This window comes from Bufo bufo, chromosome 10 (genome assembly GCF_905171765.1).
Source record: "Bufo bufo chromosome 10, aBufBuf1.1, whole genome shotgun sequence".
NCBI classification, from domain to species: domain Eukaryota; kingdom Metazoa; phylum Chordata; class Amphibia; order Anura; family Bufonidae; genus Bufo; species Bufo bufo.
Window position 1 is genome coordinate 36,205,771 of NC_053398.1, and position 26,892 is coordinate 36,232,662.

General features: G+C 45.9%; 1 protein-coding gene across 1 annotated transcript; it reads left to right on the forward strand.

Annotated features, from left to right (window-relative positions):
* Positions 1-7,863: 7,863 nt before the first annotated feature.
* BET1L (Bet1 golgi vesicular membrane trafficking protein like) lies at positions 7,864-16,524 on the forward strand. Its single transcript, XM_040409402.1, has 4 exons — positions 7,864-7,949; positions 10,279-10,370; positions 12,348-12,404; positions 16,094-16,524. Exons 1-4 carry the CDS (start codon positions 7,931-7,933, stop codon positions 16,259-16,261), a joined length of 336 nt encoding a protein of 111 aa, XP_040265336.1. The 5' UTR covers positions 7,864-7,930; the 3' UTR covers positions 16,262-16,524.
* Positions 16,525-26,892: the final 10,368 nt, after the last annotated feature.

The following is a 26,892-nucleotide window of genomic DNA, read 5'->3' on the forward strand; positions in this document are numbered from 1 at the left end:
GTATAGCTGAAGAGGGAGGATCTTACACTTAGACACTAAGATAAAACTGATTAGCTTGGTCCCTGCAGAAAGGGTATAGAGGAGCTTACACTGTGTGCGCTTAGTGTCCGCCTCCTAGCGGCAACAGCTATACCCATGGCCAATGCCTGTGTCCCCCAATGAACGGAAGAGAAACAGATTTTACGGTAAGTACAAAAGTCTAGTTATTCTGCGTATTGCAACAACTACATTATGTGATTGCCTGTTTCCAGACACAGTGTTATGTTGTTAATGAAGTACTGCTAAAAAGAAAAGGCAGGAAGGGGCGGAGCCTTGCTGCACATGTACAGACAGAGAGCTGAGAGAGAAGAAAGCCAGAAGCAGATGTGCTGAGATTCTGAACTTTCTGAAAGTTATATTTAGGGTTGAGCGAATCTTAGTATCCGAGGTGGACTTCAATCCAAATTTCAGGGAAAATTTGATTCGCCGTGAAGCCGGAATTCCTCATGCTTCATGGTAACGTATTGATTTTTCATGAAATGGCGTAAAAAAAACAACTATTCACCTTATCCATTTGAGCTCAGAGAGGCCATCTTGAATGAAGATCCCGCGCGAAATCTCATGCGCAGTGACGTATGATGGTACCACGCCTGCCACCGTGAGGACGTCATCACAAACCATGCAATATTTCACGCGGGATCTTCAATCAAGATGACTAAGAATAGGTCATCAATGCTTTATTCCAGGAGAACCCAGAGGACTGACCTATTTTAGGCTTTCAGGACGAAGCAAACTTAGTTTTTTTGATCGTCGCATTCCAAAAACCATTATTTTTAAAACTTTTTTTCATTGGCCTAGTTGTACGATGGCCTGCTATTTTTTTCCACAATGAGTTGCAGCTTTTATTGGAACCATTTTGGGCTACATATATAATAATTTATTTATTTTTTTGAGGGGGGTGGATGGAAAAAAAACAATTCTGCCATTTGTTTTGTTGCCATTTTATTTACACCATTTACCATGCAGTAATAATAGTATGATACCTTTATTCTTTGATAATGCAAGTTTTGGGGAGGAAGGCATCTACCGCGGGTGCACGCTCTTAGGCCTCATGCACACTACTGTATCCCTATTGTGTCTGCAAATCTTAGATCCACAAAATACAGATGCGGTCCGTATGCCGTCCACATTTTATTTGCAGACACATTGTTTTCAAAGCGTCCGTGTTCCACATTTTGCGGACATGTTCTATCTTTTTGTGGAACGGACATATGGATGCAGAAAGCACAAGGATGATCCGTGTACTTTATGCCTCCGTATGTCCATTCCGCAAAATGATAGGACATGTCAGACATTATCATCGCTGGCTGGCTTCAATCGAGTTAACAATCTTAGTTTCCTATCAGTATGTCTTTGGAGTGTGGGAGGAAACTGAAGTACCGAGAGGAAACCCGCGCAAACTCAGGGAGGACATACAAAGTCCATGCAGATGTTGTTCTTGGTCGGATCCAAACCTAGGATCTCAGTACTGCAAGGCACCAGTGCTCACCACTGAGCCACCCTGCTGCCCACAAGATTGGTATCTTGCCAAGCTCTCTATCTGCTTGTAATTATGCATTTAGAAACACTTTATGGCACTATATGAGCACTACAAGGCGCTATTTATTGCATACTTACCAACATTTCATTTTGTAAAATAGGGGCATATAAGCTCCGCCCCTGTGAATGCCTTGACCCATCCAAGAACACCCACTTGTGGGAGTGGTTTGTATAAGCCTATCCCATTTTGGGCCCGGGACATTATGAATTTGCTGGGACTGTCTCTGACAATCAGGGACAGTCCTGTCAAATTCAGGACAGTTGGCAACTATGAGGGTCATTTATTATTAGATATACGGTATGCCAATTTTTGGCGTATATCTGTTGCAGATTCGGTCACAAAGGGGATTGGCAGCTGAATATGCGACTTTTCCCAGTTCGCGCCAGGTCTAACAAAGGGGTGTTGTGTGGGAGGGGAAAGGGGCCAGCTGGCTGTTTTAGGCGTATAAACATTATCTAAATCTAGATTTAGGTCAGCCGGCGCCTCTACATAGCTTAGGTGCATCATGCACCAGCGCAAAGGGGTATTAAGACTAGCGTCTAAAACGCAGGTCTTAATGGGGTTCTTCGGGAATTAAGAAAATGAAAATACTTAAATATTAATTTTGTATAAATATATTCCCACATGCATTTCATTAGCTATAATGGTTCATTTTGTCTAGGAAGCAATCATTAGGAGAAACAAAATGGCCTCCGTCCTATTAGTTAACACAAAACCTGTCCTAATCACAAAGCAGGACAAGTTACTTCAGAACAGTGAGGTAGAGCTGCCTCTGGATCGCCAAAACCGGAGAGGGGGAGGGGTCTGCCTTTATGTAAAGTCCTGTCTAAAGCCCACAGTCTGAGAAGATATAAGTGAGGGACATGAACATGTGAAGTCACTGTGGGTAGAAATACATGGAGGCAAAAACAATAATAAATTACTAATAGGAGTTTACTATAAACCACCTAATATACCAGAGTCAACAGAAAATCTGCTACTAAATGAGATAGACGAGGCAGGAGATCATAATGAGGTGGTTATTATGGGAGACTTCAACTACCCAGATATAGACTGGGAAACTGAAACCTGTATATCTCATAAAGGAAACAGGTTCTTGGCAATAACCAAAGACAATTACCTTTCCCAACTGGTTCAGGACCCGACTAGAGGGACGGCTATACTGGACTTAGTATTAACCAATAGACCTGACAGAACAACAGATGTGCAGGTTGGGGGACACCTGGGAAATAGTGACCATAAAGTAATAACCTTCCAATTTTCATAAAGAGCGTTTCTTCAGGGAGGAACAAAAATACCAAACTTCAAAACAGCTAAATTTAGCCAACTAAGAGAGGCCATAGGCCTAACTAACTGGGACAAAGTCCTCAAAAATAAAAATACATCCACAAAATGGGATATTTTTAAAAGCATCCTAAAATCTCATTGTGAGAGGTACATACCTAGGGCCGGCTCCAGGTTCATGCGGACCCTTGGGCGATAAATCGCAGTGGGCCTCTTTGTGGCATTTTTTTTACATTTACATGTACCCCTGTGGCTCCCACACCATATAAAGACCCCCAGTGGCCCCCATACAGTATAATGACCCCCCAATGCCCACACACACAGTATAATAACCCCCAGTGGTACCCCACACAGTATAATGACCCCCCAGTGGCCCCACACACAGTATAATGACCCCACAGTGGCCCTCCATTCAGAATAATGTCCCTCAGTCACTACCAATTAGAATAATGACCTCCAGTGGCCCTCACACTGGGGGTTATACTGGATGGAGGGGGCACTGGGCGTCATTATACTGTATGGGGTCACTGAGGGTCATTATACTGAATGGGGTCACTGAGGGTCATTATACTGAATGGAGGGTCATTGGGGATCATTATACTAATTGGGGGGCACTGGGGGCATTATACTGTATAAGAGGACCTCACTAGCTAGAACTGACTGGGCCCCACAGCAAATTTTTGTACGTCCCCCCCCCTGGTGGGTTCACATCACATCGCGCCTATATTAAGCGTATTTCTGACAAAGATTGTGGCGCAAGGGTCCTTTGCCCCGCAATCTGCAACTTTTCCCCACTCATGCCAGGTCTAAAAAAGGTGGTGTGGGCAGGGAAGGGGATACAGTTATTGCCATACAGTTATTGGATAACACCTCCATACAGTGACTGGATACTTCCATACAGTGACCGGATAAAACCGCCATACATTAACTGGATAACTATGCTATGCAGTAACTGGATAGCACCACCATACAGTAACTGGATAAAAGGGTATAAGAGGGCACAGTACAGGGAATGTCAAGGGGCACTGTACAGGGTATGGTAAGAGGGTAGAATGCAGGGTATAAGGGGGCACAGTACGGGGTGGGGGGCACAGTCACGTGACCCTGTGACGTCAAAGGTCCTTGGTGCATGCAGTTTACAAACTACCATAATGAGAGGCAGAGGAGTGAGACAGGGGCCCGGGGTCCTGGATGGACAGAAGCGGTGGACACAGAAAGTAGGTGGAAGGGGCTCTAAGGGGGGTCATACAAGAAGTAGTGGCAGGAGGTCTGTGCAGGGAAGCAATAGGAGATCGGAGGGTGGAACAGGAGCTCTGAATACATGAGGGAGGAAAGGAGACAGCAAGGGCTCCATGAGGATGAGATAGGACAGGATATAGGGGAGGTAGGGGCAGGTGTCATGGAGGCAAACTGCTTAATGAGGCAGTAAAACAACTAAATAGCATGAAGCTGCTGGTTTACAGCATCCAGCAGCAGCTTAAAGAGTTCCCTGACCTCCCCCTCCTGTCTCACAGAGAAAAGACAGCCACAGAGAAGAGACAGTCACAGTACAGACTCACTCACAGACTGTCTTCACACTGCTGCTCCAGCCCTGCGGTCTCTCCTCCTCAGGCAGCAGTCCTGTGTAGAGGAAGCGTGTCTATAGCTTGTAAAGCAAAATGTCCTGCTCTGCTGGAAAGAGTGAAGAGGGGGTGTGTCTGGAGCTCCGCAGCACAGGAGCTTGTAAGGGGGACAGCAGCAGCCGGCTTCTGCATGCTGTTGATGTTCCTTTGCTCCATTCTGACGCTACAGCCCTGCTACTGCTCCTGGGCCCTTTCTGCCCTCAGGGCCCAAAGCAGTGGCTTCCACAGTGGGCCCCCCAAGGAGCAGTGGACCCCGGAACTTGCCCAGGTATGCTGGGTGCTGACGCCAGCCCTATACATACCTTATGGGAATAAACGTTAAAGAACAAGAAAAATGTGGATAAATAGAACGTAAATGGTAAAGAAAGCAATAAATGACAAAAAGAAAGCATTTAAATCACTAAAACAGGAGGGTAGCGGGGAAGCATTGAAAAACTATAGGAAAAAAATAGATTATGTAAAAAAAAAAAAAACAGCCAAACTAGAGACTGAGAGATTAATTGCCAAAGAGAGCAAAACTAACCCTAAAATGTTCTTCAATTATATAAATAGTAAAAAGTATAAATCTGAAGGTGTCGGCCCTCTACAGAGTAATGAGGGGGGAGTTGCAGAGAGCGATGAGGAGAAAGCAAAGCTATTAAATATTTTTTTCTCCAATGTATTCACTGAGGAAAATAAACTGTCTGATGAAATGCAGATTGTAAAAGTAAATTCGCCATTAAAGGTGTCCTGTCTGATCCAGGAAGAAGTACAGCGGAGTCTTAAAAAGATTAAACTAGACAAACCGCCAGGACCAGATGGCATACACCCCTGTATCCTAAGAGAATTAAGTTATGTCATAGCCAGACCCTTATTTCTGATATTTAAGGACTCTATACTGACAGGGAGTGTTTCACAGGATTGGCGCATAGCAAATATGGTGCCAATATTAAAAAAAGGGTCCAAAAACAGAGCCCGGAAACTATAGGCCAGTAGGTTTACCTTCTGTTGTGGGTAAACTGTTTGAAGGTTTTCTAAGAGATGCTATCTTGGAGTACCTCAATGAAAATAAGCAAATAACCCCATATCATCATGGCTTCATGAGGGATCGGTCATGTCAAACTAATTTAATCAGTTTCTATGAGGAGGTAAGTTCTAGACTTGACAGCGGCGAATCAATGGATGTCGTATATCTGGACTTCTCCAAAGCATTTGACACTGTACCACATAAATGTTAGTATATAAAATGAGAATGCTGGGACTGGGAGAAAACGTCTGTATGTGGGTAAGTAACTGGCTGAGTGATAGAAAACAGGGTGGTTATTAATGGTACATACTCAGATTGGGTCACTGTCACTAGCGGAGTACCTCAGGGGTCAGTATTGGGCCCTATTCTCTTCAATATATTTATTAATGATCTTGTAGAAGGCTTGCATAGAAAAATATAAATTTTTGCAGATGACACTAAACTGTGTAAAGTAATTAACACTGAAGAGGACAGTATACTACTACAGAGGGATCTGGATAGATTGCAGGCTTGGGCAGATAAGTGGCAGATGAAGTTTAACACTGACAAATGTAAAGTTATGCACATGGGAAGGAATAATGCAAGTCACCCGTACATACTAAATGGTAAAACACTCGGTAACACTGACATGGAAAAGGATCTAGGGATTTTTGTGAACCGCAAACTAAGCTGTAAAAAAGTGTCAGGCAGCTGCTGCCAAGGCCAATAAGATAATGGGTTGCATCAAAAGGGGCATAGATGCCCGTGATGAGAACATAGTCCTACCACTTTACAAATCACTAGTCAGACCACACATGGAGTACTGTGTACAGTTCTGGGCTCCTGTGAACAAGGCAGACATAGCAGAGCTGGAGAGGGTTCAGAGGAGGGTAACTAAAGTAATAACTGGAATGGGGCACCTACAGTATCCTGAAAGATTATCAACATTAGGGTTATTCACTTTAGAAAAAAGACGACTGAGGGGAGATCTAATTACTATGTATAAATATATCAGGGGTCAGTACAGAGATCTATCCCATCATCTATTTATCCCCAGGAGTGTGACTGTGACGAGGGGACATCCTCTGCGTCTGGAGGAAAGAAGGTTTGTACACAAACATAGAAGAGGATTCTTTACGGTAAGAGCAGTGAGACTATGGAGCTCTCTGCCTGAGGAGGTGGTGATGGGGAGTTCACTAAAAGAGTTCAAGAGGGCAGTGTCGTAGCGTGTGTGTGTGTGTGTGGGGCAGTTGCCCCGGGCGCCAAATTGCAGGGGGTGCCAGGCAGCAAGCAGTATAATGAGGGTGATGGAAGCCTATGGCTCCCATCCCCTCCGTTCTGCCTCATAAGCTTCAGGCCAGGCCTGAAGCCTATGAATCAATAGAATGGCGCAGGAGATCATGATTATATCACCGCGACCTCCTGCGCCGGGTCTCGTGAGATGACGTGATGACGCGGCGCCGGAGGGCATGGTGATGTGTTCCTGACTGCCTGCGCCGGGACGCCCAAGCAAAGGCTACAAGAGGTGATGAAGAGAGGTGAGTATTTATTTTTAAATTTTTTATTGCCGTGTGCATGAGCCCTTTATGTGTTTTTAACTGGTGTTTTTTTCACAGTCATGTGAATGTAATCAAAGGGCACACTATGCCACTCGTTATCTAGTCATTGCATTCCACCTTTAAAGGGGTTGTCCGGGTTCAGAGCTGAACCCGGACATACCCTCATTTTCACCCAGGCAGCCCCCCTGATGTTGGCATCGGAGCATCTCATGTTCTGATACGCTTCATCGCGCAGGGCAAGGGCTCTTTTGTTCACAATAACACACTGCTGGGCAGGAGCTTCCGCACGGCAGTGTGCTTTAGCCAGGCTCTGATGGGCATGCTTTAGCGCTGCCCTAGCCAGTATGGCTAGGGCAGCGCTAAAGCCCGCCCATCAGTGCCGGTGACGTCACCAGGCTTCTTGGCAGCCCCATGGAGAGCCCGGTACATCACCGAAACTCCTGAAAATGCCTTTGCCCTGCGCGATTTAGCTGCCGGGGTGAAAATGGAGGAATGTCCGGGTTCAGCTCTGAACCTGGACAACCCCTTTAAGTGCACCGTAAAGGAGCAGCAAAAACTGTATAGAATTCTTTAACCAAACTGTGTAGTTGGGCGCTGTTGAATTGTCCTTGTTTGCTTGAGATTTTGTTGTCAACTTTCGGTGGATTTAATAGTTAATTTTTTTTTTTATTGTTTCTCTTCATCCCAGTGATTTGAAATAATTGAGGCATATTCTTGGGGAATGGACAGCAGAGGGCGCCCTCTATAATACACAGCCAGCTTATGAGTAACCATAGCAACGCGAAGCGAGGCTCTTTGCATACGAGGCGTGGCTTTTAGATTCACGCTGACGTCAAAGGGGGAGGGATTGGGAGTGTGACGCTTCAGATCCTGCCAGCTCAGTGAGTGGAAAGAAACAAAGATGGCGGACTGGGGCCGAGGTACGTGGTGTCTGCGCTGCCTGTCCGTTCTGTTGGACTGGCCTTATTACCTGGCTGTAGGTTTATACGGACGGACGGGAGACTTGTCTGTTGTTTGGTCTGACTCTGTATCTGTGCGAAATAACTTCCTGAGCTGTCGTCGCACTTTACATGGGATGACGTCATGTGAGGTGGGAGCCCTACTACTGGTTCCCATATTCAGAGTGGTTTCTTTGGAACTACAGCTCCCGACATGCCCTGGCAGTCTGTGGCTGTAAAAGCATGCTGGGATTTGTAGTTTCTCACCAGAACAAGACTTATGTCCGGTTTCCTATTTAAATCTCGTCTGTCTGTGCCTCTGGATGTATCTGGTGCCCTCATTCAGTTGGTTTGGTCATGTAGGATACCAGCACCGACTATCTCCTGGTCCTTCAGATCACATCAAAACTGGCATAGAGGGAAAACTGGCTTAGTTGCCCATAGCAACCAATCGGATTCTGCCTTTCATTTTCCATAACGGCTCTGAGATATGAAAGGTGGAATCTGATTGGCTGTTATGGGCAACTAAGCCAATCCTACTATACTACTTTTGATAAATCTCCCCTATTAAGCTAGGTGACATCAGCGCTGTGCTAATGTCTGCTGAACCTAACTAGCCTATTCCTACTTTGAACTATGCCCCCGTTACGCCAGAAATCTGAGGGGGGGGGGGGGGGGGGGTGTTCCTGCTCCGAGAGACTCTGTTTTCCCACCTGTGGCCACGCTAGATTGACAGGTTCAGGTCTCCTACCTCTGGCCAGGAAGGGGTGATAGAAACCCTTTAAGACATCGGTTTTGGGGCAAGACTTGTTAAACTGACCATACACCCTGTATTAAGAGGCATCGGCCTAGAGTGATTATAGCTCGTGGGTGGACGGCCAGAGCCGCTCCTGACATTAACAACTGGCTCAGCTTGGTCAACAAAGTGAAGGCATATGAAAAGATTACGGTACTTTCACACTTGCGGCAGAGGATTCCGGCAATCCGGACGCAAACGGATGGCATTTGTCAGATGGATCCGGATGCGGATCCGTCTGACAAATGCATTGAAATACCGGATCCATCTTTGCGCAGAATACTAGATCCATTTTGCTGAAACACTTAATGATCCGGCACTAATACATTTCAATGGAAATTATTGTCGGATCCGGCATTCCGGCAAGTGTTCAGGATTTTTGGCCAAAGAGAGAACTGCAGCACGCTGCGGTATTTTCTCCGGCCAAAAAAACGTAAGAGGAACTGAATTGATGCATCCTGAACGGATTGCTCTCCATTCAGAATACATTAGGGTAAAACTGATCAGTTTTTTTCCCTGTATTGAGCTCCTGTTACGGAACTCAACACCGGAAAAGAAAAACACTAGTGTGAAAGTACCCGAAGATACACTTCCCAAAATAAATCAGATTATTATTATAATTTTTTATTTTTTTTTTAACCTCTCTCCACCAGGGGTAATATGGGGTTAATGTTTTATGAAATGGTCTTATTTGGCAGTAATTAGCTGTCTATTCTATTTGTTAAATAAAATAAATGATTAATAAAGGGGGGGAAAAGAAAAAGCATCTGTCAGCAGTTCTGTCCCTATGACACTGGCTGACCTGTTACATGTGCGCTTGGCAGCTGAAGGCATCTGTGATGGTCCCATGTTCCTATGTGGCCGCATTGCTGAGAAAAATGATATTTTAATATATGCAAATGAGCCTCTAGGAGCAACGGGGGCGTTACCATTACACCTAGAGGCTCTGCTCTCTCTGAAACTCTCACGCCCTCTCCATTTTGATTGACAGGGCCAGGCAAGGAAAATGTCTTCAGGCCCGGCCCTCTTGTCAATCACAGTGTGAAGCAGTGGCAGTTGCAGAGGAAACTGAACCTCTAGGTGTAATGACAACGCCCCCGTTTCTCCTAGAGGCTCATTTGCATATAATAAAACATCATTTTCTCAGCAATGCGGACACATAGGAACATGGGACCAACACAGATGTCTTCAGCTGCCAAGTGCACATGTAACAGGTCAGCCAGTGTCATAGGGACAAAACTGCTGACAGATGTTGGGGAGAAAAGGATCGGGCGGTTGGGTTTCAGAAGGCCCGATCCTTTGTTTACAGAGGTGTCTGGCAGCAGCCTACTCCCCTCTCCCAATTTAGAGCATGTGCATGCTCAGCCGAACCCATCATCCTTGTCTAGGGGGGGAGGGAGGGAGAACGGAAATCCTCATACATTGTCTGCAGAGGGATAGCTAATGTGCTGAACTCTGACTCTAGTGCCGATACCATAACTCTCATTTTCTCTTTAACCCTTTCTTTGTCTGCAGGTTCCAATACAGGAGCAGTGGATGAGATGCTGGACGCCGAGAATAAACGCCTTGCGGAAAATCTCACCAACAAAGTGACGCGGCTGAAGTCAGTAAGTGCAGTGAACGCGGGACATGGAAGCTGTGATTGCGCCAATCCTGAAGTGTCCTTATTAGAAATCATTTGCTGTGTCTATACATATCCATGGGCGCCAAGGGGATGTTTACATGGAATTTTTTTTCAGAGCGGATTTCAGTGCAGTTTCTGCGCTCGGAAACCGCTTCCAATCCACCGCACTTTGGCTTTAAATGTTGTGGGGGGGGGGGGGGGGGGGGGGGAAAACTTCATAGACACCTGTTCAGGCTATTTTACGCCTTAAGAACAAGACTAACACGTACCAATACGCCTGCGACTTTTCCTGCCATTCATCAGCGCAGGGCGCAATGTCAATGGTGCAGAGAGAGCGCAGCAATGCGTCTTGCGCCTGCAGTAACCAATAACAAAGCTCCTTACAGCAGGGAGCTTTGTTATTGGTTGGTTTGGGCGTGATGCTGGACCATTCGGCACACCGCTTTGAAGATGTGGAGTGGGGGGGCTCCTGCAGCGGCACAGGATCTTCAGCGGGGGGTTCCCGGCAGGGTAAGCGGCCTTGCTTGCTGGGCAGGGGACTTGAGCAGGGGTCCCTGGTGGGCAGTGGGGATCCCAGCTCTGAGACCCCCTCTGATCTCTGTAATGAGCAGTCTGGAGCGGAGTGCTGTAGTGAAGACGGCCTCAATAGAAATTCTATGGGACCAGAGAGGAGAAGCAGTGCTCAACTGAGCACTTCGGACTGCTCATTATAGAGATCAGCGGGGGTCTCAGAGCTGGGACCCCCGCTATCAGCACTTTTGATATGTCCCTATGACACCCAAAAAAGTGTACTTACTTTTTAATGCTGGACAGGTGGCTGCCTGGAGTTTCTCGGCCCCTGGTAGTGGGGGTCTGGAGTGAATGCAGGCAGGTTATTATAGCCAAGTGATAAGATACAGGGAAGAGCCACTATATTGGACTTGGCTATAATTGCCTGCAGTGCTTTCACTCCAGACCCCCCAGGGGCTTAGTAACCCTATGCTGGAGGGAGGAGAGCAATTATTACATGGGACTGTATGATGTGAGGGGGTGGTTATTTACATGGGCCTGTATGTTGGAAAAAAAATGATGGGAGGGTGCGTTCACACTACTACTATTTATTTCTGATGAACAGAACAAAGGAAATGCCAGAAGTCCCAGACGGGGCACTTAAAGGGGTTGTGTCACTTCAGCAAGTGGAATTCATCATGTAGAGAAATTTAATACAAACCACTTAGCAATGTATTGTGATTGTCCATATGGCTTCCTTCACTGGCTGCATTAGTTCACATTATGCACCGCTCATTTCCATGCATGTTTCCTGCAATCCAGCAATGGTGGTCGTGCTTGCACACTATATAGGAAAAAGCACTAGCCCATGGTCCCGGCCACCAGAGAGGTCAGCGCTTTTTCCTATAGCGCGCGAGCACGACCAGCATTGCTGGATTGCCGAGTGGTTGTAACCATGGAAACGAGCAGTGTATAATGCGATGGACAAATGAATGAAGCCAGCAAAGGAGGCAATATGGACAATCACAATACATTAGTAAGTGCCTTGTGTTAAAAGCCACATAAAAACAGGTGCTATTTATTTATTTTATTATTATTATTATTTTTTATAACATGGCTTCTGTGCCAGATTTATTTTACCTGCAAAAGACTGTGTGAGAACACAAAGTGTCCAGAAAAGGCACCATTCTGTCTGTGGACGGAGTCTGGTATGGCCGCCCAGTCCCTTTCAACTGCAAAGTGCGGTGCTTCAATACCAGGCTTGGCCAGTGGACAAGAGTGGCGCTGTTTCTGGAGGCAAATCCTTTTGACAGGAGAAGGTAGATGTTTATATTTTTTTTTTTTCTCAAATGAAGATCTTACAGCCAATAGTTACTGCATTTCTCTGGCCAGTTTTATGCATATAATTTTGTATTCTACATAGTCACTGCGTTGGTTGCACATTGATAACAGACTCTTGTGCTTTCTGCAGCTCGCTCTGGACATTGACAGAGAAGCGGACGACCAAAACCAATATCTGGATGGAATGGTGAGGTTCCGCTGTCCACTATCTAACCAGTGATGTATTGTGCAGACTTGGGCACTGGTCACATGTTCAGTTTGTTCCCCATGCAGCCAGCATATGAGAGTGTAGAATATAAGACTGTCCGTATATCATGGACGATGGAAGTCATTGTCCAACGTACTTCTATATAGTGGCATAGGTCGGAGGCTTCCATCAGAGGTAGATGCCAAGGAACACCTCTAACACATACCTCCGATAGAAGCATAAAGTGAGATGTGAATAGATCTTGAGAGCCAAGGTACATTTGTCATCATGTGTGTTTCTTATAGGCATCCTTAAAGGGAGTCTGTCACCACATTTGGGCATATTAGACTGATCAAATAGTGTTATATGTGCCACCCAGAACTTAAAAACAGTACCTTTGTTGTAGAAAATGGACCTTTCTTTTAGCCGAAAATAAACTTTTAACATTATGTTAATGAGCCCTCTCAAGTGCCCAGGGCGGCGTCTCAATCCTCCGAGCCCCAGGCAGCACCTCCTCAACGGCTCATGACCCCGGCCTCCGTGTGCCTCTGCCCGCCCGTTTACTCCCCTCCTCTATCCTTTTCCACTGCAGCTGCGCGGTCAAATTCGTAGCGGGCGCATGCGCAGTAGGTATTGCGATGCCCTGCCAGGAGCGGGCATCGCATTGCGCATGCGCCCGCTACGAATTTGACCGCGCAGCTGCAGTGGAAAAGGACAGAGGAGGGGAGTAAACGGGCGGGGAGAGGCACACGGAGGGCGGGGTTATGAGCCGTTGAGGAGGTGCTGCCTGGGGCTCGGAGGATTGAGACGCCGCCCTGGGCACTTGAGAGGGCTCATTAACATAATGTTAAAAGTTGATTTTCGGCTAAAAGAAAGGTCCGTTTTCCACAACAAAGGTACTGTTTTTAAGTTCTGGGTGGCACATATAACACTATTTGATCAGTCTAATATGCCCAAATGTGGTGACAGACTCCCTTTAATGGGGTTATCCCATGATAGATGTAAAATCAGACATGATATAGGACATGACAAGCTCTTTCTAACAAAGCTAGAACCAGCCCTGTACCTCACATGGATCCAGAGATCGCCCCATTCATTGCTCTGCTAGATTTATTTTGGGATGGCAGATCAGGGAGCGTGTCCTGCCTTCTGCAGTTGATGGAACCGAGCATGTGTTTGTCTCAGTGAGCAGGACATAGAAATTGGAAAAAGAGCAAACAGCAGATGGCGCTATACAGATAGAGTTCATTGAATAAGGGCTCATGCACACAAGCATATATATATATATATAATTTTTTTTTTTGTCCGCACTTCAATATGGGCGCAAAAGAGGCGGACAGCGCACCGCGTGCTGTTCGCATCCGTATGTCCCTTCCATGGCCCCGCAAAATAATAGAACATGTCCTATTCTTGCTAGCATTATGGACAAGGATAGGACAATTCCGTTATGGGCCGGACGTTTCATTCCGCAAAATGCGGAACGCACACGGCCGGTATCCGTGTTTTGTGGATCCGCAATTTGCAGACCACAAAACAGGCAACGGTTGTGTGCATGAGCCCCAGTAGCTTCAATAAATTTCCAATTACATGCCATTATAAAAGTATTCAGATCCAGGTGCTGGTTCGAAAACTGTAGAATATTTTTTGGTGGGACAACCCCTTTAAGGGGGGAATCAATATAAATAGATTGGGATGTGCTGCAATACCAGACACAGTCCGTGGACAGAGGTGGTGCTGTTCAGGGAATTTCTTTCTGATTCTGGACAGCCCCTTTAAAAACTCCCTGACTTATGACCAGAGTGCTCATTATGGGTGAGAGTTGGTGGATTGCAGCACAGTTTGGAACCAAATAGGAGGCCCCGTCCCTTTTAGTTCACTGTGACCAGACCGATTTCCATACCACATGTGGGCACACAGCCCAGTGTCCATTGAAGAAGCCAGTCCTCATAACTGTAACAACATGTACAGGTTATGATGACGGAATTGCTTTTTTCCTTCATTTTCTAAGATACAAAACTAATATAAATTAGTGTAATCTTAAATAAATATATATATTTTAGAAAACTGGGGCTGAAATGTCCCTTAGCAGTCATCTTTTTCAGAGCGCTGCTAAGGGACATCCGTCTTCCCAAGGGCTCATGCACACGGACGTGTGCAGGCCGTGCCTGTGCTGCAGACCGCAATGCAAGGACACTGAACGTGCCTGCGGACCCATTCACTTGAATGGGGTCCGCGTTCCGCATCCGACAGGCCGCACTCTGTAGTGCTTCTGATCCGTGCCTCCGTTCGGCATTGCACCGTGTCTTCCAGATTGCGGACCCATTCAAGGGAATGGGTGCGCGCCTGGCCAGTGCCTGTATATTGCGGACCCGCTGTTTGTGGACTGCAGTACTGGCACAGCCGGCACATGTTCGTGTGCATGAGCCCTAACAGCGCAGAGCTGTGCTGACTAGGAAGAGGGGCTGGGTGTCTGCCCTCACTGTGCTCTCATATAGTGGGGACCATACAGTCATAACTAGATTAAATATATACACTTCGTTCCTGCTCACTGATCAGCGTGGCCAGCGCTGTCAGTGAACTCCTCTTCTGTACTCCTGGCGCGCTGAGTAAGGAAGCAGCCGCTGGGGGTGATGCCTGTGTGAGCGGTAAGTGTTCACTGCAGGGGAAGCTCTTCTACTGTACATAGGGACAGTTATACTATAGAATGGTTCTGTAAAAAAGTAAAACTCTGTTATGTTCGACTGAAAATAAAAAGTTATGTGCTCAGTCTGGGTGATCAATTTGGTGTATGGTTAGACACTTTCTAGCTCACGTTAACCCCTTAATGACCAGGTCTGAAATGTCCTTAAAGGGGTATTCCCATCTCAGTCATTGATGTCATATCGTTAGGATATGCCATCAATGTCCTATAGTTGCGGGTTTAACCTCTGGGACCGCTCCTGTCTCCTGAACGCCCCCCCCCCCCAAATTGAAGGAGAGCACACCACGCAGTAGCGGCAACCTCTCCATTCTCCGCTATAGGACTGCTGGAAATAGTCGACCCAGCGCTCAGCTATTTTCTAAACTCCCACAGCGGTGAACAGAGGGTGGCCATGCTTGCGCAGTGTACTCTTTCACTCTAGGGGGGCCCCCGTTCAGGAGATTGGTGCAGGTCCCACCATCTGACACAAAGTACAATTCAGAATTTTCCACAATTGTAAATGTGCCCCGTATTATTACTACTATTATTTTTATACAGGCTTGTATATTCTATTTAGGGATGAGCAAATCTACTTCGGATGAAACATCCGAAGTCGATTCGCATAAAATTTCGTTTCAATACTGTACGGAGTGAGTTATCCGTACAGTATTAGAATGTATTGGCTCAGATGAGCCGAAGTTATTATTACTTCGGGTAATTAACTTTGAAAATAACTTCTACTGTTAAAAACCTTTTCCCGAACTCTGGTTCGGTACCAACTTGGAACCAAACCAGTGTTCGGGAAGAGGTTTTTAACAGTAGAAATTAATTTTTGAAGTTATTACCCGAAGTAATAACTTCGGCTCATCTGAGCCAATACATTCTAATACTGTATGGATAACTCACTCCGTACAGTATTGAAACGAAATTTTATGCGAATCGACTTCGGATGTTTCATCCGAAGTAGATTTGCTCATTTCTAATTCTATTCAGTTTTCTCCTCCTCTAGGACTCAGACTTTATGAGTGTGACTGGCCTTCTGAGCGGGAGCGTGAAACGATTCACAGGAATGGCTCGTTCTGGACGGGATAATCGTAAGCTCTTGTGCTACGTGTCAGCCGGTCTTGTCGGACTCTTCATTGTTCTATATTATCTCGTGTCACGCGCCAGCACGTGATGGACATTAACCTAAAGACATTGATTATGTACAGACACCCAGTGACCCATAGGCGGGGAGGGGTCTTTGGCTTGATTTAAAGCTGAAGAGGATCTTGGCACTTTACACTTTTCTTCAGCAGCAGCAGCTTGGACTGATGAATTATCCGAGATATTTTTATTATTTTTTTAATTTAAATGAGCAAACTCCTAGCAGATTGGTAGGAAGCACAGTTGTAGAGTGTGTATATATCTGGCAATTTCTATTTAAATAAAATTTTTAAATATTCATAATGTGCCTCCATTTATTTTATAAGGGCATTGACACGTCCATGATGACATCTATGGCAAGATGGTCAGTGGTTCATCATGAAGATGTCTGAAGAATCCATGTGTCCATTTTTCGCCCTCTTGTAATGGAGTCTTCACGAAAAGCATATATGACGTAGTAAGGAGGCATGTCCTCTTCGGTAGAATGAAACCTTCGTGCTTTGCAGAGGATAAGGTGTTGTCTGAGAGCTGGAGTATATGGGAGCTTTCTTAGAGATGTGGCCATCATTCTTTGAATCAGCTCTCAGGTTCATGGAAATCCATGATATGTGAATACACACATTAAAGTCAATGGATATGTGAGCGGTCAGTGGAGGGCATGGACGTCACACATCTGTGATTCACTGACGTGTGAAAGAGGCCTGATCTGTAGAAAGCCGACAGCACATGGAGTCATTGAATTCTATGTGTATTCAGACATTGCGGGAGAAGTCCATTTTGCATGCAGAATGCGTCGGTTCTATGGAAAGGGTCAGGTAAAACTACGTACCGTACACAGATGCCATCCCTGTGTGGTCAGTCTTTCACCGATCCATTGCGTATAAAAAATGGATAAAGTATGTAAATAGTTGCGGTTTGTTTTTTTTCACATCCTGAAAGTGGACCTTTGCAGATGATCTGCAAAACGGACAGATGCATGGGGATAAGACCTAAATAGTTTGGACTCGTGTGTGGCGTATCTGGCTTCAAAAAATATTCCATTACCTGATAATGGGTCTGCCAAAAAGGAAAAATGGAGTCCAAATAATATCAATATAAAACGTCATGAACAGTGGCTACATATAGTTACCCAAAGAGAGCGCTGAGATATCAGGTCATAATAACTGACATCAAACAAATATATAGTAAAAAGACAAAATATTGAATATATAAATAAACGCCTGTAGGAGTGCAAAGCAGTGCAAAGAGAAAATAAATAGATTACCGACAGATATGTCAGCCCTTAGGCTTCCTCTGGGGGTTAATGGTAACTGTGTAACGTCACTCCTTTTTATATGGTAAAAATCTAGGCCAACCAATAGTAGATAGTCTTTATAATGAACCTACCCTAATCGCACATGTGAAGAGGAGGAGATGGAGACTCTGATCGCATCCGGTGTATTATCAACTAGTGCCGGAAAAAGGAAGTCGGACATCAAAAGAAATCCCGCCAAGACGTGCGTCCCAGGAGCCAAAAAGAGACCTGACGCCCACGTCACTTGTGTTCCAGCGGAAGTCTGGCTTCGGCACCAAATGTGATGGTGCGTCCAAGCTCAAAAGAGCAACTGGATGCATCAGAATTTGAGAGCATTCACAATGAATACAGATCTGTCTCCATCTAAAGTACATATGATGCCAATGGGGATTAGACCCATATATATTCTGAAACCAATTAAAAACAAAACCTTATGATCACATATATAGTGTATTCATATAAGTAAACAATAAAGTGCATAATTTTAGCATCATACATAGTATAATCAGTGCAGTGATCATATATCAAATCATAAATATGTTAGAAAATCCATATGCTATACATAAGGTGCAAAATTTCATATGACAATTAATTAATTGGAACCTTGTTTAAAATAAGTGAAAAATAAAGTGTTATTGGAAAAAATGTAAAAAAAAAATGAAAAGGTCAGTTCATAGTGATAACCTATGCCAATATAAACATACTAAACCATATATATATAACCATATATACCGTATTTTCCACACCTAGGTTTTAGAGAAGGACAATCTATATATATTTATATATATAAAGAAAGACGTACCGTATATATGTATGTATGTATGTATGTTCCGCGATCACTCAAAAACTCAACCATCGATTTCAAAGAAACTTGGTATACACATCCGTTGCTACCTGAAAATAAATTTTGTGGGGGTCTCAGCTCTCTAGGACGTACCGTTCGTAAGATATTCCCAAAACTTACCTGCATTAGCCAATACAAGCCTGCAAGTCTTTCTCTTCATATCCCAACTGCCATACACACGGTCACATGTCCCTTATCAGCCAATAGAAGCTCGCAGGCTCTTAGTCTCCACATACACACAGTTTTACTCCAGGTTTCCATAACAACCCAGCCATTTTTTTCACTGCTGTGGGTCAGCTTTAGGCTAGGGGTACACGACGACATGTGTCGCGCGACAATTTTTATAATGATAGTCTATGGTGTTGCACTGCGACACGTGACATACTGCGACAGTCGCAGAAAATCCGTCTTGGAATGGATTTTTTTCGATTGTTGTGTCACAGTCGCAGCATATAGCAGTGCGACACCATAGCCTATCATTATAAAAATTGTTGAGACAAAATATCGCACAACACATGTCGTGTAGCCCTAAAATTAAAGGGGCAGGGTGCTGTGGAGGTCACTGTTAAAGTGGTGGGCACTGTGGAGGTCATTGTTAAAGAGGCGTTCACTGTGGATGTTACTGTTAAGGGGGCAGGCCGCTGTGGAGGTCACTGTAAAAGGGGCGGACACTGTGGAGGTCACTTAAGGGGGCAACTGCTGTGGAGGTCACTGTTAAGGGGGCAACTGCTGTGGCGGTCACTGTTAAGGCAGCAGGGTACCGTGAGGTCACTGTCAAGGGAGTGGTGTGCTGCGAAACTCACTGTTAAAGGGGCAGGCTGCTGTGGAGGTCCCATTTTAAAGTGGGGGGGTCAGTGTTGGGGGGTGGGGGACTGTGGAGTTCACTGTTAAAGGGGCGGGGTGCTGTAGAGGTCACTGTTATGAGGGATACTGTCTATCTTTTAACGATACACACAAACATTAAATGAAATATACGCTGTAGATTGATACTCCATGTGAGTCTGCCCCCGAAACATACCCTGCAATAAAGAAGCGTGAACACGAATGGTGAGTGCGGCTTATCTTCGCATCTTGTTTTCTACTATTAAATGAAATATACCCGTGCGAAGCCGGGTCCTTCTGCTAATAAGAAAAAATCAATAAATATTTTTCATTAGACCTCAGATCAGACCCCCAATCAGACCTCAGATAACAGCCCCAATATAAATAAGACCCCCCCCCATTCAGACCTCAGATGAGACCCCCATACTTCATATCAGGCCCCCAGCTTTACCTAAAATAAAAATTCCACTTACCTCTCCTGCTACAGTCGCCGCTGCTCCTTACCTCTCTCTTCTTCCTGCCTTTGGCTGTGCTGTGACTCAACATGCATAGCATCAGGTCACAGAGCGCCCTCACGCTGTGCGCAGTCATTGCACAGCCAACAGCAAAGGAGCAGGAAGAGGTGAGTACAGGGCCCGGGTAGTGCTGCATTCACCGCTTCCTGGTCCTCTGGTGCTAATGAGCATTTCCATAATCCATCATCATTACCAAGATCCTGAGGGCTCAGCAAAAACGTTTCAGTTACTGATAATACAACTATCTGCATCTGTTATGGACAGATCCGGTTGTATTATCTTTAACATTCCCAAGACGGATCCGTCATAAACTCCACTGAAAGTAAATGGGGGACGGATCCGTTTTCGATTGTCAGAGAAAACGGATCCGTCCCCATTGACTTGCTTGCTGCGGTTTGCTATCCGGTATGAGAACGGAACGGAATGCATTTTGGAGCACTCTGTTCTGTTCAGTTAGGTTTTGTCCCCATTGACAATAAATGTGGACAAAACGAAAGCGTTTTTTTCCCCCCGGTATTGAGACCCTATGACAGATCTCAATACCGGAAAATAGAAACGCTAGTGTGAAAGTAGCCTAAGTCAATTTGATATTAAGATTGTTGTTATTCAGGGTATCCACAAATTGACTGAATCCAGACCGTGCGCCCTGCCATATGATGAGAATATCATCTACAGTTGTGTTCAAAATAATAGCAGTGTGTTTAAAAAAGTGAATAAATCTCAAAATCCTTCTAATAGCTTCTATTTCCATACACACAAATGCATTGGGAACACTACACATTCTATTCCAAATCAAAACATGAAGAAAAATATATGAAATTTGTGTTGTTCCTCTAAAAAAATTTAAGAAAAGTGAATATTAGACTGTTTAAAAAAAATAGCAGTGTTTGTATTCTTCTTTACAAACTCAAACATTCACTATATAAACTGAAACATGTTTGAAGATGTAGCTTTCCTTTGAATCACTTAACTAATTAGTTGTATAACCGCTGTTTCTGAGAACTGCTGGACATCCGTGTTGCTCGGAGTCAACCAACTTCTGGCCCCTGTGAGCAGGTATTCCAGCCCAGGAGGATTGGACTACATTCCACAGTTCTTCTATATTTCTTGGTTTTGCCTCAGAAACGGCATTTTGGATGTCACCCCACAAGTTTTCTATTGGATTAAGATCCGGGGATTGGGCCGGCGGCTCCGTAACGTCAATCTTGTTGGTCTGGAACCAAGATGTTCCACGTTTACTGGTGTGCTTGGGCATGGGCGTCCGCAGAAATTTTTTTGACATCCATGCTCTGCTTGTTTCTGAGAATGTAATAAAGGGAAGGGGCATATTCTTTATCACAAAGTATAATAACACATGAGCTGTGCAACGTGATGAAAAGCTTAGATGTATATTATAAGTGCCAGGAATACAAAGTTGTATCCCTGGTTCTATAGCTCCCTCTGCCTCCCCTCTCCCTCCTTGCCCCCTCGTATATAATAAAATGGTACTTTTATTCCAGTCTGCAGTCACAGTGGGCAGCACTGCCCTAGGAAGTACCTCTAGCTGCCATATGAGGAGTGGTCAGTGGATGTATTCCTAGGCAGTAATGGAAACACTGGATTTTCTCTGAAAACAAAGGGTTTACTCCAAAAAGCTTGAAGGGGCTGATTATACTCACCAGAACTAATATAATAAGCTGTAGTTGTTCTGGACCTGGTGACTATAGTGTGCCTTTAATGTAAACATTATTCAGTGCACAACATACACCCATGATCATTTCCCATAATTTATTTGATAGATAGCTACAGTAGATATTTCTTAATTACCGATAATGCTTTCCTATACTATAAGTGGAACCAAAAAATGGTTTCCAAAAACGAGCTTTGGGGAAAAAAAACTTTCATGCAGAATGCAACCTCCTACATGGAATTATAAAACGGGCACATGTATGAAGCCTAACTGCAGATATGAAGCCTAACTGCAGAGGGTGGAACGGAACCCCGTTTGTGTACAGGGACTAAACTTTAAAATAGGAAGCCACCACAAAAGGAAAGACCAATTCTTCTTATTTCACTTGCATCTATTAATTCTATATTATTTTTGCACCCCTTTGTTATAGTCTCAGCATTCAGCAATATGTTAATTTGCATTTTGTCGCCAACAAATGAAATGTTGTGTTCTGTACCTGAACGCTTCCAGGCTTTTGTCATATGTACCGTATTTTTCGCCCCATAAGACGCACTTTTTCCTCCCCAAAAATGGGAGGAAAATGCCCCATGCGTCTTATGGGGCGAATGCTGGCAGTTTTACATCGCTGGATGCGATGTATGGAGGGGGGTCGGGGGAGGGACTGGGAGGAGGAGCTGGGGGATGGCAATAGCGGTGGGGCGGGGCGGTCACTGTACTATAGCCCCGCCCCACCGCTCCGGTATTGTAATATAAAATGTATTATTGAATTAAACGTTATTAAACATGCCCCCCTCACTCCTAATAGTACCGTATATCCTAATTGCTTGTGTATAATGCCGGCAGGCAGGACGGGCGGGCGGCAGCGTAACTCCCTGATGTCACATGCCTGCACTGCCTCCTTTATGAATGAAGCAGGCAGCGCAGGCAAGTGACATCAGTGAGTGACGCGCCGGCCGCCCGTCCTGCCTGCCGGCATTATACACAAGCAATTAGGATATACGGTACAATTAGGAGTGAGGGGGGCATGTTTAATAACTTTTAATTCAATAATACATTTTATATTTGTATACTGCGGCGGCGGCGGGGGGGGGGGGGGGTGTTTACACGGAATCTGTGGATGGCACAGTTAAGGGGTGGGGGTCTGTGGATGGCACTGTTATGGGGTGGGGGGTCTGTGGATAGCACATATATAACACTGCCATCCACAGACCCCCCCCCCCCCTGTAACAGTGCCAGCCACAGATCCCCCCCCCTGTAACAGTGCCAGCCACAGATCCCCCCCCCTGTAACAGTGTCTGTCATCCACAGATCCCCCCCATAAGTGTCCGTCATCCACAGATCCCCCCATAACAGTGTCCGTCATCCACAGATCCCCCCCATAACAGTGTCCGTCATCCACAGATCCCCCCATAACAGTGTCCGTCATCCACAGATCCCCCCATAACAGTGTCCGTCATCCACAGATCCCCCCATAACAGTGTCAGTCATCCACAGATCCCCCCATAACAGTGTCCGTCATCCACAGATCCCCCCATAACAGTGTCCGTCATCCACAGATCCCCCCCATAACAGTGTCCGTCATCCACAGACCACCATTAGTTCCAAACCCACCAAAAGCACACCTTCAGGTTAAAAAAATTTTTTTTCTTATTTTCCTCCCCAAAAACCTAGGTGCGTCTTATGGGCCAGTGCGTCTTATAGGGCGAAAAATACGGTAACTTACAAAACAGATGGTCTGCAGAATACCAGGCCTACCACCAGTATTACCCCTTCATATACCGCCTGCCTGCCTGGTCACCCTGACCAGGCGGGCAGGCGGTATATGATTGAAGGGGCAATACTGCCTGGTATATGGACAGCAGAGATGGCATCCTCTGGGCAGTCTATGGTCATCCTTCACCAGCACCCTGACTGCCACCTGCTTGGCCTGGCTCTCATGGCACTTCCCTGCCTGCTGCTTGGCTATCAGTGACTCACCCCACACCTAACACTCAGGGTCAGGGAGTGACTCGGTAGTCACACTGTGACACTAACTGACTGTCATTTACTGATACCCAAGCAGGTGGCAGTCAGGGTGCTTGTGAAGGATGAATTGACCATAGACAGTACTGCCCAGAGGATGCCATATCTGCTGTCCATATAATACCAGGCAGTATTGCCCCTTCATATACCGCCTGGTCACCCCACACCTAATACTCAGGGAGTACTGTCACACTGACTGGTCTGTGACACTGACTGTCGCTCACTGTGTTAGTGTCGCTCTCGCTCATTCATTCAGGCTGCCTGTGGTTGTGGAGTCCTGAAGCGGCCGGCACACTGCGGGCAGCTCTTCTTCTTGCTCCGGCTCCGCAATGTCTTTCCCGCCCGGAAGGTGGGCGGAGCTTCGTACTGCCGTGCGCGCCCGGCCCTGGTGATTCATTAGGGCGCGTGCATGCTCCTGATAGATACCGCTCCTCACTCTGCGGCGCTGCGCTGTGCAGCAGCTGCAGAGCAGAGGCAGAACCCATGTGTTTGGGGTTGTTGTCTTGTTGGAACAACCATTTCAAGGGCATTTCCTCTTCAGCATAAGGAAGCATGACCTCTTCAAGTATTCTGATGTATTCAAACTGATCCATGATCCCTGGGCAGTTCGCATTGTTCGCCAGTTCGCATTGTTCAGGTCATTTATTCTTTGAAAAACAGGTGGCAATTATTACCCTTATTTAAGGAAGGAAGGCAGCAAATGTTGTACATGCTGGTTACAGTGCATTTCTCTCTGAAATTCTGAGGAATATGGGTCGTTCCAGACATTGTTCAGAAGAACAGCGTGCCTTGATTAAAAACTTAATTGGAGAGGGGAAAACATATAAAGAAGTGCAGAAAATGATAGGCTGCTCAGCTAAAATGATCGCAAATGCTTTAAAATGGCAACCAAAACCAGAAAGACGTGGAAGAAAGCGAAAAACTACCATTCGATTGGATAGAAGAATAGCCAAAATGGCAAGGACTCTGCCATCAATCAGCTCCAGGAAGACCAAAGAAGGTCTGAAGTTACCTGTGAGTACTGTTACAATTAGAAGACACCTATGTGAAGCCAAGCTATCTGCAAGAAGCCCCCGCAAAGTCCCACTGTTGAAAAAAAGACATGTGCTGAAGAGGTTACAATTTGCCAAAGAGCACATTGACTGGCCTAAAGAGACATTTTGTGGACTGATGAAAGTAAGATTGTTTTTTTTGGGTCCAGTGGCCGGAGACAGTGTGTCAGACGACCCCCAAACACTGAATTCAAGCCTCAGTACACTGTGAAGACAGTGAAGCATGGTGGCGCAAGCATCATGATATGGGGATATTTCTCATACTACGGTGTTGGGCCTATTTATCGCATACCAGGGATTAGTGATGGTCAGTTCGCATTGTTCGCCCGTGAACATAAGCGGGCTGCCATCTTTTTTCACAAGTCCAGCGAAGGCACAGGTAAGCCCTTACCTGTGCCTCTGCGCGAGCTGGTCTGAAAACAAGTGCGGTTAGCGGGAGCAGGCAGTTCCGAGAACAGCCACCGGGGGCCTTCATCGGGCTGTTCTCGGAACTGCCTGCTCCCGGTGACCGCACTCCCGGTGACTCGAAAGTCTGTTCTGTCTGGGCTCCTTCCTCTTCCATTGCTGCTCTCTTCGCTGTTTGATCAGCTAGGGCATTTCTTCTGGCCTCAGGAGTGTCAGTTCGTGTATGGGCCTTTACTATGATCACTGCCACTTGAGTGGGCAGGAGTACTGCTGCCATTAGGGCCGCTACTGCTGAGGCATTTTTGATTGGGGTTCCTGTGGCTGTGATGTAATCCCTTGCCTTCCATATTAGTCCAAAGTCACGAACCACTCCAAAGGCATATCTGGAATCCGTGTAGATATTAGCGGTGGAATCTTTTGCCATGAGGCAGGCTTCAGTGAGAGCAATGAGTTCAGACTCCTGTGCTGACTGGTCTGGGCACAATTGTTTTGCACACAGCACGTCATGCTCACTAGTGACTGCCATGCCTGTATGAAATTTCCCTTTGTCATCGGCGTACCTTGAGCCATCCACAAAGGGAATCCAATGAGGGTTTGTCAGAGGAGTGTCTTGGACCGATGGTGGTGTCCCTACTTCAGCTTCCATCATTGTGATGCAATCATGATCCTGTTCCTGGTAAAGAGAGTCAGTTGAGGTCCATAGTTCTTCTTCCTAAAGATCTTCTTCAGCATGCAGATCAATAAAATCTTCAGAAGCTTCTCCTGAATCTCTAGTATACTCCCCACTTGGAAGAGGAAGGAGTGCAGCAGGGTTAAGGATGTGACATTTCTGAATGGTGACATTATCTGGCAGGAGCAGACTACACTGGAGCCGGAGGTGGTGTTGTGCAGTGAGGTGTTTGGGTTGTGTCTGCTGGAGGATGGCAGAGATGTCATGCGGAGCCAAAATAGTGAGAGGGTGCCCAAGCACAACGTCAGATGTGACGTCCAGAAGAGAGCTGGCAGCATGGACAGCTCTGACACAGGAAGGGGCAGCTCTGGCTACAGGGTCAAGGCGCTTAGAGTAGTAGCCCAGCGGTCTGTTGCGTCCACCATGAGTTTGGGCAAGAACTCCAGTAGCGTGACCTTGACGTTCCATGACATACAGCCTAAAGGGAAGGCTGTAGTTAGGAATCCCAAGGGCCGGAGCAGTTGCAATTGCTGTCTTCAACTTGTCAAAGGACTCATTAGCCTCCCTTGTTAACTGTAACGGAGAGGTTGCATTCCAGGGAATACAGTCATATAGGGGCTGCATCAGCACTGAGGCATCAGGAATCCAGGGTCGGCAGTAGGAAATGAGGCCTAGGAAGGTCTGCAATTGGTGTGGAGTGTCTGGTATTCGTATGTTTGAAACTGCCTTTTTCCTGGAATCCATCAAGTGTTTACTACCTTAGGCAATACAGTGGCCAAGAAAGACTACCTTGGGTAAACACAATTGGAGTTTGGTTTGAGATACTTTGCAGCCCGATTCGGCCAGGAACTGTAGGAGATAGATTGAGCTGGACAGACATTCCTGAAAGCTTGAAGCAAAAAGGAGGAGGTCATCCACGTATTGTAGGAGTTCAACCTCCGGGTTGTCTGCCTGCCATAGTAGGAGCATGGAGGACAGGGCTTTGCTAAAGCATGAGGGGCTATTCTGTGCTCCCTGAGGCATCACAGTCCAAGTGTATTGCTTGCCTGCATGTGTGAATGCGACAATCTTCTTTTAATTCTCTTTGGCCTTGCAGACAGTGTTCTCACTTATCACACATGCCAATGTCATGACGTCACTCCCCCCTTCCAGCTATGGCCCCATGTCTCTCACGCTATATTCACTGATCAACAGAGACATACACTGTGCGGGGCACACAATGCTTTTTGAGTTTCTCCAGAATGAGAGCCGAGTATTCTCCAGTTTTTTTCTTTACTATACTTTGTAGATCTGACCGCGTACACCCATATGTCTTGTATAATTGAGCTAATTTACAGTAAAACGGCATGGGGTGGGTCTCGGGGTCCGG